This window comes from Puntigrus tetrazona, chromosome 17 (genome assembly GCF_018831695.1).
Source record: "Puntigrus tetrazona isolate hp1 chromosome 17, ASM1883169v1, whole genome shotgun sequence".
Taxonomy (NCBI): Eukaryota; Metazoa; Chordata; class Actinopteri; order Cypriniformes; family Cyprinidae; genus Puntigrus; species Puntigrus tetrazona.
This window is the reverse complement of record NC_056715.1, coordinates 19,600,358-19,613,300: the sequence shown is the minus strand read 5'-3', so window position 1 is coordinate 19,613,300 and position 12,943 is coordinate 19,600,358. Positions and strand designations below refer to the sequence as shown.

At 39.4% G+C, this 12,943-nt stretch overlaps 1 protein-coding gene across 6 annotated transcripts in view; it reads left to right on the top strand.

Moving 5' to 3' along the window:
- The window catches only part of prkd3 (protein kinase D3), a 45,297-nt gene extending 40,774 nt beyond the window's left edge, over window positions 1–4,523 (top strand). For all 6 annotated transcript variants that reach the window (XM_043262705.1, XM_043262708.1, XM_043262703.1 and 3 more), the window contains 4 exons: window positions 1,009–1,107; window positions 1,317–1,584; window positions 2,367–2,452; window positions 2,538–4,523. In XM_043262705.1, coding sequence (XP_043118640.1) covers window positions 1,009–1,107; window positions 1,317–1,584; window positions 2,367–2,452; window positions 2,538–2,711 — 627 coding nt within the window. In that variant the 3' untranslated portion in view covers window positions 2,712–4,523. The remainder of the gene's footprint in view (window positions 1–1,008; window positions 1,108–1,316; window positions 1,585–2,366; window positions 2,453–2,537) is intronic.
- Window positions 4,524–12,943: the final 8,420 nt, after the last annotated feature.

The window sequence follows — 12,943 nt, the reverse complement described above, 5'->3', positions numbered from 1 at the left end:
CCAGTGTCTCACGTCCTATCAAACCAAATGTTCTATTAAACTCTCCAATGCTGAATTTATTTGATCAACAGTACTCTAAAAACAGTGGTATTATAAAATTGACTCCTGTATCTGTTAGCTGTTTATATTTCTCATAGTTATAATGCATTATAGGTCTCATATTGGCATATTATTCTACATAAAGTGGACAAATACCACGTATAACTAATAATAATAACAATACTACTTATTTCTAACAGCCATAAGATCAGATATCAGATCAGATGAATGTGTAATGTGACACGTAATCATTTTTTTAATATAACTTTGATGGTACACTTTAGACAGCTGTTAATAAGTAACTCTGCAAATGTCCGTTAGTAGTGTGTCTGCTAAATATATTTGCTAACACTTTGTTTCCGCAACAGAGTATAGGATACTTTGCAAATATGCATACATTCTACCTATAACAGCCTACTAATACGCTTAGGTTCATATAATTAACACCGCATTTTGTTTTTCATTTGAAAGTATTAGCTAGCTCACATTAGCCTGATTATTAACCTCAAAGGAAACACTCAAATAACACTCAGCACCTAACAACTCACAAGATGTTGTCAAGTATTGTGCAGATCTTAAATAAACAATGTTAAGATATGATATAGTCCATTATAAATGAAATAGATTTAATATAGTGTTTATTGTGGTATAAATAATCATACTCTTATAATATATCATTTATATATTAAGTTATAAGTTATGTAAATATTATAATGTATTATGATTGTTTTTATGATTATTTATGAGATGCTATAACACATAAAAAAATTATAATGCATTATGCATTTATTATAATCCCTTAAGATTGCCCTTATAATGTATTATAAATACGAGCTTCGAAGAAAGTGTTACCAAGGTTTTTGGGGTTTTTTTGGACATTAAACAAGCATATTACCTTGATGGCCAGTTCAAGCTTTTGAATTCAATCTGATACCTGCATGCAATTAATTGATTGCTTCACTGTCATAGATCCTCGTGGCTTTGCGACATCTCCATTTCAAGAACATTGTTCACTGTGACCTGAAGCCAGAAAATGTGCTGTTGGCGTCCGCAGAGCCATTCCCTCAGGTGAACAACAGTGAATAAAACAAACCAAAAAAATCACCACATGATATCCACCAGGTTTCTCAAACTAGGAGTTTGAGTTGATGAAATGCTAATGATCAATCGAATCATAATTTCAATCGAATTTCATTTGTAACCGGCTTCAGAGAATCATGGGAATATTTGCCTGACGCAAATGTTAGACAAAACGCGAGATCTCTGTCTCGTTTCAGGTAAAATTGTGTGACTTTGGGTTTGCTCGGATCATCGGGGAGAAATCTTTCCGGCGCTCAGTGGTGGGCACACCAGCGTATCTAGCCCCGGAGGTGCTACGCAGTAAAGGCTACAACCGTTCCCTGGACATGTGGTCGGTGGGAGTCATCATCTATGTCAGTCTGAGCGGCACCTTCCCCTTTAATGAGGACGAGGACATTAACGACCAAATCCAGAATGCAGCGTTCATGTACCCGCCGACACCCTGGAAAGAGATCTCTGCAGAAGGTAAGCAGTCGCTCATTTCAAGCTGCTTGAAAAGTCAAGAACGAACCTGTTTTTGCTTGTTGCAGAGAATAAACCGAAATATATACTGGTTTTGGAAGAAACAGGCATGCGTGAGGGATGAGGTGTTTTCATTTGTATTCATCTGAGGCGCAGTGCGTAATGTCTGTCTTGGGCTTTAGAAGAAAGAGGGAGATGTCTAGATGTCTGTCAGACAGCGAGCAGACTGTCCACCCCCACGTCTGTTTAGAATAGTTCTTTCCGCCCAGGACCTGAAAGATTATATCAGCCTCTCCCAATTTCAGCCTGTCACACTCCTCTCCGAGACTATAAATGTCATTTCTCTGTCTCTGCGTTTCACATCATTATATGTTTAGTTTTATACTTCGCTTTATTTTTGTTGCCTCAATTATACTCATCAGTGCACTAGTTTCATTTATTGTTGCGTGAACTTAACAGCTACTTATTTTAATTTTGTACCGCTGTATTACCGTTTTAAATATCACAGTTTTCACCAAATAAATAATTATATTTCATAAAAATAAGAAGTGTTTCTCGAGCACCAAAAAGAATCGTGACACTGAAGACTTTAGTCCAATTGCACTAGTAATATGCTCCAGTATTCAATACTTCTTAGGACTTCCAAGTGTTTCTTTTCCAAAAAGAGGTATACTATATTGAACTATACTTCATAAACTTTCTTAGCTAATGGTTTAATGGTTTTAATATTCTAACTTCTTGATCATGTATTAACTATGTCCACAATCTCCAATTAAACTCTACAGCTACAGATCTGATCAACAACCTTCTCCAGGTGAAGATGAGGAAGCGTTACAGCGTGGACAAGACCCTCAGTCATCCATGGCTACAGGTAAGGAACCTAAAAACCGTAAAGCGACTTCTCTTAATGTTTTAGAGCTTTATACCTCAGTTTCCCCATGTCTGCGCTGTCCCAGGACTACCAGACGTGGCTGGATCTGCGAGAGTTCGAGACGCGCCGAGGGGAACGCTACATCACCCACGAGAGCGACGATGCACGCTGGGAAAAGTACGCTTACGAGCACAGCCTGGTGTATCCGAAGCACTTCATCATGGCTCCAAACCTCGACGACATGGACGAGGACCCCTAGCGGCCGTGCGAGCCGAGCTGAAAAACGAGGTCAGATGAAAGCAGCAACCTGCTAATGGTCTGTTGCTGTGGAGATTGAAACACATCAGCAATCTGAAGCAGACTTTGAGAGGAGGCCAGCGAGGTCGACCGCTCTCTGAACGTCAACAAGAGTCATGGAAACTGCAGATCCTCGCCGCTAATGAAGATGAAGGCTGTTTCAGAGCGTGGAAATATCCTCTGGGAGTGCGTTCAGAAGTCTTAATGGCTCTTCTTTTCCAAACGGTGCTGTCGTGTTTGTTTCTTATCGAGGTGTGTGTTTTCCGAAATGTCAGAAACTCACGTTACGATAATATAAAGGTTAGCAGCAGATGTGAATGAAGTAAAAACCGAACACTTTGGGGAGAACGACGCACTCGTTTATAATAGTGTTCACAGCCTTTTGTTTTAAAAGCGTCAAACTGGAAGTTTTTTAAATTCCTATTCTTTTATGATTATTTTTTTTTATCATTTTGTCTTAAAATATAGGTTACACAGCAGACTGAATGATTTTTAAAGGGTCGGTTTTTTTGCACTAAACAATACAACCACTGCAGCTGGTACAATTAAACGAATCGCGTGACGTCAAAGCACACCGTTGTTGAAAAAAATCCAGAAGTTAACGCTTGTGTCGACGGATGAAAGGACAGCTACGGTATGTTTGAACTCTGGATTGAATCTTCCAGATGGAATGGGAGATCAAAGACGTGTGTGTCCATCGTGACTCTCGTTCTTGCGTCGCTTTAGAGCTGTTTTATCCTCAGAGCCATTCTTTTTATTTATTCCTCGTACCGCAGTCTTAAAATCTAATACCAGCTAAGCGGTGCAGAAAGATGCGTTGGTCAAAAGCCTACTGTGAGAAAGCTTTACGACGTCTTAGCGAAAACTCTTTTAATACAAAAAAGTAATGTATTGAAAATAACTGCTAACAATTTTTATTAGAAAAAGACGAACGATGTTATATCCTTTTTTGTTCCTTAACTTTTTTGATATGGTAGAGACTGTACCGAAGATTGAATCTTTCTATGAATCCCCAGAACTGGAAAACCTGAAAAAATATCTTTGGTTATTGATTTTTTGTTGTTGTGAACAGCTGCGTTATTAAAATCGAGCTGGATAAATTGGCGCATTGTACACACATCCCTCTACACACACACACACACACACAACCTAGTGAAAAATGAACAATTGTGATGGAAAAGAAGCCATTTTACTAACACAATGAAATATGGGAGAAAAGGATTCTAAACCATCACGTCTTGATCTCTATGTTGCCGCTGGATTGGCAAGTGTCAGTGTTCTGTATATTTTAGTAGATACTGGTTCAATAAAAGCTATACACTCCATGTGTTTGGGGTGTTTTTTCCATTGTTGCTGACAGGGGCGGAGAGATCTGACAAAATGACAAAAGAATCCGTTTTCTGCGATAAGATGTTAACATTACAAATTCGTTTCCACGTGAAGGCCAGAAACACCAGCGTGTGAACGCAGATGTACTTGCACTGAGATATTCGTTCAACTTCAAGTATGCACACTGACCAACATTCACAACTACATTCATGTACTTTTATTTGAGTACGGCTGCATCTGAATATGCGTATTTCCCTAATAGGTAAAAAAAAACAGTATGTGAAAGAGTGACACGGTCTACTGCGTGCATCAGTCGTCTGAATTAATATTGCAAGTAAAAGGCCTTTTAGTTAACAAACATCTACCTTCAGCTTGTGCTTCAGAAGTTCATCACTGTGCATTGTATTTATATGTTTTGATAATAAAACTAAGCATTTAAATTTCATTATTTTCATATGTAATTTCACCCAAGCTGTACTATTTTTTTTAAGTGGAGTTTCATGTGACAGTTTTTACTGGCTGGGTTAAGCATCATGGTTTGTCGAGGAGCCTGATGTTGTGGGTCTGTATGACTTGTGTGTGTGTGTGTGTGTGTGTGTGTGTGTGTGTGTCAGTGCGTTCAGAGCAGTGAGCCACAGTATAACAGTGGCACCACAAATCAGCTCCAATCAACAGCATCTGGATGCAATTATGTAACCGCCGAGATCAGGCTCTGTGGCCTTCCTCACAACACTCACATTTATGAAACAGCTAAGTTTACTTTCATATTTAAATGAGCTGTACGTCTTCACGTTTCTCCTTAAAATCGTGTATATGAGGAATGAAAGTGTACAATGTTACTTTGAGACAAATATTAACGCTGAACACACACAAGGTGCTACATAAAGACTAAAATGTTATATTTCATTTAGGCTACGCTCTATATGTTACTCCACTCTCGTAGGTTTGCTATGACTAGGTATTTACTACAACGGCAAAAGCTGTCTTGAATCACATTTATGCTTTTCTGAGGTCAAAAAGTCAAGTGTAGGGGGCCCTGGAATATTTCCTTGGGGGGCGAAAAGACTGAAAAAACCATTTCCCCAACTACACGAAGAGGCTAAGCAGAGTTCGAGAGCCTTTAAATAACTACACAGGGGCTTTACGGGTTCTTTGTGTGGCCGTATAGCAACTCATCAACCCCCAAAGAACTGCTAAAGTACCTTTTTTTAAACTCCCATTATTAGTATTTGACAATATCGCCGTTTTACTGTAGTTTTGATCAAACGCAGGCTGAGATGCTCCATTCAGACATCAAAAAGAGCATTTCATCTATCGACAGACATTCGAACGATACAGGGTCCTGGAGACAGCAGGTCTGCTGTAAGTCAGTCTCTTAAGAGCGAGTCTCATCCACTTCCCCTGAGATGAAGGGACCTCTGAATGAGCTTCTTTATCTGCCTTCTCCGCAAATGGCTTAAAGATGTGCGGCCGTGCCACATGGCTGACTGATAAGTGTTCATCTTCAGGAGACAGGAAAACTGGGCAGATAAATTTACTCTGTCATTTTATTTCATGACCAGACCCTGCAAACCGAGGATACATTTGGTTTTATCATAAACCGGTTGAGATAAGGCACCTACAGGCCTGAGATTGGAAGCAAGACAATCTTTCCACGAATAATATGAGCTGAAACGAAACTAGAAAGAGCGCGGGTTTTTATTTATTTCTTTACTGGTAAATACTTAACATCGCTAACAGTAAAATGCCAACACCGATGTGTCGAGGTTGCAGTTTTCCCTCTGTGGAACGTAAAACAATAGATTTTAAGAAATGTCTGAGTGAATTTTTCTCCATACGGTTGAAGTTAGAGGTCACCAAACCGGTCACAAAACCTCTTCTTTTGTAGAGGAAAACAGAAATGCTAAGGGAGACGTGAGGGTGAAGGTGAAAATTCCAGTAAACATTTTAAAATCGGAACACATTTACCTAAAAAGACAAAAACTAGATATTGAGCTTTGTTTTCTTAAAATGTACGAATAAATGAATGTGCCAATGGGGTAAGAAACAATCTTGTTTTTTCCAAACCGGTCTCATGACAGTCCGTAAATTGTTGGCCAAACAAAGACGAAAATGTATGGTGCTAATAAGCAAAAATGGACTTTGGCGCGCTTTTGGCACGTGCGTCTTTGGCGTTTTCCCGCCTTTACAGCGGTTAGTAGATATCACCTCGTCCATTGTTGTTTTTCGTCTTAAAAAAGTATCCCGTTACGGCGTGAGAACCGCTTAAGCATCCCATCCAAGCGAACTGTTTTTAAACCTTTTCTTTTGTCATTTTTACCGATCAAAAAGCGATTCATTCACATCACCTGTTCTGATTCTACATATATAAAATGCTACGTGACACATTGCTAAAATAGTATGCTGAGAATGATCACAGGAGCTCGTGCCGCTCTAGCTACGTCTTCTTCGTCGTTTTACCCCAACCTGCTCGCAGTCCTCGTGAATGAACGCGCAAGTCATTTTTATTGCATAGGATCCCACATGTGGCCCCACTTTCCATGAAGCCTGTAATACAGCGTCTTTAGCACGCACGCTGGCTTGGCGCTGTCTTGACTTGTCTGTCGTTCGGCGGAAGCGCGAACCGAGCGGCACTGAGAGGCAGAGCTCCGCGCCTGCGGTCGGTGAGGCAAAGATTTATTGCTGTAGAGTCGGCCTCGTTCTAGATGTAAGGCTTGGCAGTCCGTTAAATGCTGGAAAAGATTGGGGGAAAACGTAGAGATCAAAACGGGCTTAAATGCACATATTGTGTAAATACGGGTAATGAAGTCCAGATGCTGCTCCAGAAGGGGAAGCGGCGTGGAAGTGGAGCCCCGAGGTTCTTACCTAGGATCTTCATGGACAATCGGTCAATTATGGGGAAACAAGATAACGCATATGAGTATGATATGAGTGTTATTCGCTTATTAATCTCATTTGATGTCACGATTCTCATGAAACCGGTGAGAAATACTGTGTCTAAAATAAATATAGCTTACATTATGTAACGATTTATAAATAATATTTGCGATCTCTTGTCCATGCATTCTTCAAAAATAATTTCTGGACTGATGCAGAATCCCAGTTCAATACAAACGAACTTTTTTTCCTGCGACCATCATCTATTCTTCTCGGAAAGGGCGGACAGACTTGATTTCATTATCATACCACTAGAGGGCGTTAGGCTCATAGAATTCTCAGCGAACCTCACGTGGAAAGAGCATCTCGTGCAATTAAAATCATTTCTACAGAGCCATCGGTCATCGCCTTCGAATCTCAACTCTGTCATATTCTCTCTCATATAATATTTCATACTATTATCACAGATGCTCATATACTACTATAAAAATAGGTTAAAATATTAGAAAAAAGATAAACTAAATATTAATTTTTTTCAAAATAACGTACATATATATATATATATATATATATATATATATATATATATATATATATATATATATATATATATATAACTTTTTTATATTGTAACAAAAAAGAAGAGATGCAGATTTTAAGACACTATGCATATTTGCACAAAGGCATGCACTAAATGACAACGTGCTATAACGAACATATATTTAATTACATGCCAGATGGAAAATAATAATATGGGTTGTGTATTTGACCCACAAACGCATTATCATGCGTATCATTTAAAATGGTAGCACTTTAAGTTTACGCAGTTACACGAGTACATCGTTTGATAATAATAATAATAATTTGTGCATAATTGCAAGCAACCAGCTCTAATCCAAACCCTCATAAAAAAAAATAAAAAACTGAAGTTGTCGGTACTTATTTGTGTTTTAACACTGTAACTTAAAATAAAAATAAAATGTAACGTTGAAAATCTTTTCGGACATGTCATTTCACGTGATTTACTTCATACAAAGACATCTTAAATGAGTAATTCATGGAGCGTCAGATCGCAAGACAAATCATAAAACGACTTTAAAAAACAAAACTATTATTATTACACGCCGGGCTTTGACATTTCTAGGTTTTGTGCTTTGCATCTTAAATATTTTTGTAATATTGGTATTTTTGTTTGTTACAAACTGTATTAGATTAGAATTTCTAAACCGTGCAAGTTCGGAAAGCGCTACAAACGAGTTCTACAACTGAAAATATGACAAATATCATGATGAAAATATCAGGATATAAAAAACGATTGCTGTGTTAGAGAGTGTGTATAATGTTATATAGCGTGGCAACTCTCTGAAGGTTTTAAGGATTGTTGACGTCGCTGCTGAAAGACAGTGCGGTAACATGTACGCCGATATGGTGCTGTGAGTATTTAAGATATACTGCTGCTGCACAAACAGCAGATGATTATATAACCTGTGTCATATCTATACAGGTGAAGCTGGGGAACTCCGAGAGCATGCTGTGAACTGCTCTAGTGAAAGCTAACCAGCCATCTAAATGTAAAGCAGCGAGCTCATTGGCTGCATATGCAACATAAACCTGAAATATCATCAGTTTGCGTTAAGGACTATCTCCACTATCTTCTATATCAAGTCAGGAATGATTGCAAGTTGATTCTTGCTTAACAGCTTAACTAGTAAGTGATTGCTTAATGGTTTTCATTATCTCTTAATCATCTGTCTTGATATATTAGACCACGCATTAGGAAATATATATTTTTTTCACACTTGTATGACACGTCAGAATTTCATAAGGACTAAATCTGTCCTCCCGCAATCAATAAAGTGCATTTGTCAGTGAAGTACGGGAGCTTAGGGGCTGTAAGCCTTCCTGTGTATACCAAATATTATCTGCTGATCAACATCGCCTGCTTTCCATTTCAGAACCCTCCCGCAGATCAAACATAAATGCACATTAAACCACCGTCTAAATACAATTCGGGCTAGCATCAGCATTCTTCAGCCAGCTCCAAGGGTGGTCCACGTGGAGCGTCGTCTAGCTGCTGTCTGTCTTCACAATGCAAGGCATCGACAGGCATTATAGCAAACAAACAAACCAACAAACAAGCAAACACACAAAGAGTAAACAGGATCAGGGAGCAGATTCATTTGAGGTGTGAGAGAGCTGATTGCAGCAGAGGAGGGTCTTCTTCGCGGACACCCCCAAGCTGCAGACTCTCCGGAGCTTTGATTGAGCACAGAGGTATAGCCCTCTCCAGCTGTGTGCCTTTGACGTTACGTCTTGTTGGAATGCATTGTCCCGCACGAGTCCGAGCGCTGCCGTCCTGTGTTGGCTTTTCTCACGTGACGCGCTTGGAGCTTTATACGACAAGTTTACATTTACAGGGGCTGTGGATGTCTGCGGATCCTAATATTCCTGAAACCCATAGTAACCGGAGTGAAAAATTGGGTTTGTTTGGAGTTCACAGCTGATAGTCAGAATTAGTGCTCATAGGGAACACTTGCTCGCTATTAACTATGACTTAATAAATGGCTAATATTCTAGTAATATGCGTGTTATTAAGCAACTAGTTAAGAGATCCTATAAAGGCTCCAAACAAGTGTCACGAAGAACTATTTTTCGATTGCCCAAATAATCTTTTAGTGAAGAAACATTTCAAAAAAGAAAAAAACATTTATATACAGAACATTTTATTCATCCTAAAAAGCTTTTTTGAAGAACCTTCAGATGGAAACTCTAAAGATGTCAACATGATGTTAAAGTTGCAAAATAAATTGACTTTGGCGTTCATTTAAATAGAGTATGTATTATGTGCTGCATATGTTTATCCCATTCTTGTCTTGTAAATCTTCTACCATGCATTCATTCACTATTGCTATAACACAAGTACCTTGGGGGGTATTGTTTAAACCTGGTCTCAGATTTTGAGGGGTTCAACGGGTTGTCAATGGGACAACTTTGCAACATATCTTACTCTAAAAAGTGCATATTTGTAAGTAATGTGTTACTATAGAGCTACATGGTTGACAGGGTAGTGTCCCATTGATGAATTAAATTACCATTAAAATACTTTTTTTGAATAAACATTTGAATAAACAGTTAATAAACATTTATTTTATGTGCATTTTTAAACAGCTTACGCTCATTGTTCTGTGATTTAAGTGCACTGTTGGACATTGTTGGTGGACACATTTAAATTAGCAAGTACGTATCAAAATGTATTTTCCTATAATGTCCACAGGCTAAAAGTGTGGTTTATGAAATGCACAGTTATTATTCTTTTCTTTCTTTCTCTCTCTCTCTCTCTCTCTCTCAATTAATTTTATAAATATGCAAAAAAATAATAAGTGACATGTAAAATACAGCCAGAAGCAATGTCAAAGTTTTTCAAGCCCCACAGCAGTACAGCACCGTTTTAAAGTGTAAGCTCAAATATATTTTTTATTAATTTAATGGTTAATTAATTGCATTCATTAGTGCTAAAATTCTAAATAGGTTAGTTTAGTTTCTAAATAGTTTAGAGGTTTTCAGAGGTGCTCCCAGGTTAGATTTATTGAATTATTTAATGTGAATAAACAACGTTCCAACTTTTTATTTGACACCACGACCTGGAACCGTTTTAAGCACCTTCTGGAACCGTTATGAATACCGTGCATCATAATATCATTCATTTTCTGCATGCATTTTTCCTGTCCGTTCGTGCAAGGTGCCGCTTTTTCCATTTGATTTGAAGAAAGAGCTCCGGTGGTTCATCTGATCGCTAAAAACTCTCACAGTCAAGCTGCCCGCGATTTCCATTCCTACTTCCGTTGAGAACATTTCACTTCAGCGCCAATCCGGTTCAAGACACTTCTATTAAAGCGGGGCGCTAATGGACGTAAGCGCCTTTTGCAGACGCTTGAGCGAGGTCAGAGGCATCTCAAAAACAGCACCTGCTTGATCAGCTTAATTCTGTGAGCTACAGCATCGCTCCATCCGTAGACTGGGTTTCAAAGAAAAGACACTTTCCCTTTCCTATTCTAAACGCCGGAGTTAAATGAGACCGACAGAATCCACAAAGAGGCTGAAAAGTAAGGGTCAATCCGAGACTGGACTGATTGGATGACTCCAGCTGTGCTGAGAGGAATTCCCAGAGCTTCACACCTACTTCCTGCGAGTGAGTGACTGCAATACGCAACCTCTGAAAGGGGCAACCATTGAACTCTCAAGCAAGTGGCAATATTTGCTCACCTGAAATACACACAACTCTCCAATTGGGCCACAGAGCTGGTGCAGGACTCGGCGGCTCAGGCAGCTGCGAGGCAGAGAGAAGGGGAAGGTCAGGAAGTTTAGTGAGGGGGAATCGGACCCCCGCTGGGGTGTTGTTTATCGCCGGCGGACCCATTGTGTTTTATGGGAGGGAAGGCTATATTTGTCCTTAGCCACGGGAGGCTGATGAGGTGCTAATCTGTTGAGGGGCTAGCTATTGGAGTCTCCTTGTTAGCGGGCTAGCTTGTTAGCTAACCAGGCCTGTAAAACAGAGCTTGAATTTATGGGCTCCCCTCCCTGGATTCTGCCACTGTTCATGGGTAAGCAAACACAGATTGGTCACTGATGTTGGGGCGGCGGTGTCTGGGGGACGTTTGAATGAACGGCTGGGACGACAAAAAGATTGAGCTTCCCCGGGTTCCCCCATGCCGTTTTTCAGTAAACATTACAAATTAGCCATCTGCATGTGGATGGATCTTCAGGTGAGGCAGGAAGGATGGACGCTCACACTGTGTTTATCAGCATCGTTGCTACGGCACAACATCAGAGACTTCTATACGATTACATTTGTAAAGGGCATTTGAAATAATTTATTCATCCTTTAGACAGAAATAAAAAAATATCACATTTGATGCATCAGGCTTTTGATACCCATTTAATATGATATGCTGATAATCATATGACCACAACTGTAGACATTCATAACAGCTCCATGTTATTTTCACTTTACATATCTCAGTGAAATTATATTTAAACGCTTAGCTTTATCTGTAGTACGAAAACATACAACGCTATCCAATACGGCGATATTTAAATTTTTTAAAATTATTAATATGAGTCCAGTTTTAACCGTAAAATATTCACTAATAATATAAGTTGTTTTCCAAGGGCTTACTTTATAAAAAAATGACTAAAGACTTACTGTAAATTTACACTAAAATGCCTTTTACGTGTTAAAAAAAAGTATAAATGCATGTGGCTGATTGTCGATGTTGCAAATTTTAGATGCTAGAACAATTATTGTATTTAATATGCGTAGAGAATGCGCAAAAGAAGTTGATCCTTAAATACGTGAAGCTGAAACACTAAGTGAAGCTCTCGGTGGCGCTTGTCTCGGGTCAGCCGTCATTCCAGCTACTTTAATCCCAAACTCACTATCACCTATCAGTCCCGGAATACAGATAAGACTGGGCCCCGGCAGACACGGGAATAATGGAAAACGGGAACAGTCAAATGCCTTCTGACTGATGTAAAACTGAAACGTGACTGTTTTCTTAAGGGGCTGAAGGCCTGCGCCGGTTATTTCAACCGGCACCAATGCTGCTAATGATTGGCTTTATCTACCGATCGAGATGCAGTATGTGGATCTCTAGAAACGGATATCCTAAAAGCCCAAAAAGTAGCTCTGCTGGACTCCGTTTCCTCTATTACCATTTCTAACCCGCTCAGGAAACTAATCTCTTACTAACTTGACGTTACACACGCTGTCACCTCTTTAATAACTTTCCCTAATGAATTGATTTGAGGCAGGCCCGTGTTTGCTTTACTGCAGCTCGGAGGTGAAAATGTGTCAGGTGAGTGTGAACGATGGCGGCTCGCGGCGCTCAATCTGGACTGATAGCGGTGATATTTAAGAGCTTCTCTTCCCACGGGAGCCTGCCGTTTAATTAGCATACTGACGCTTGTCCTCACGTTTAATTGCTTTTG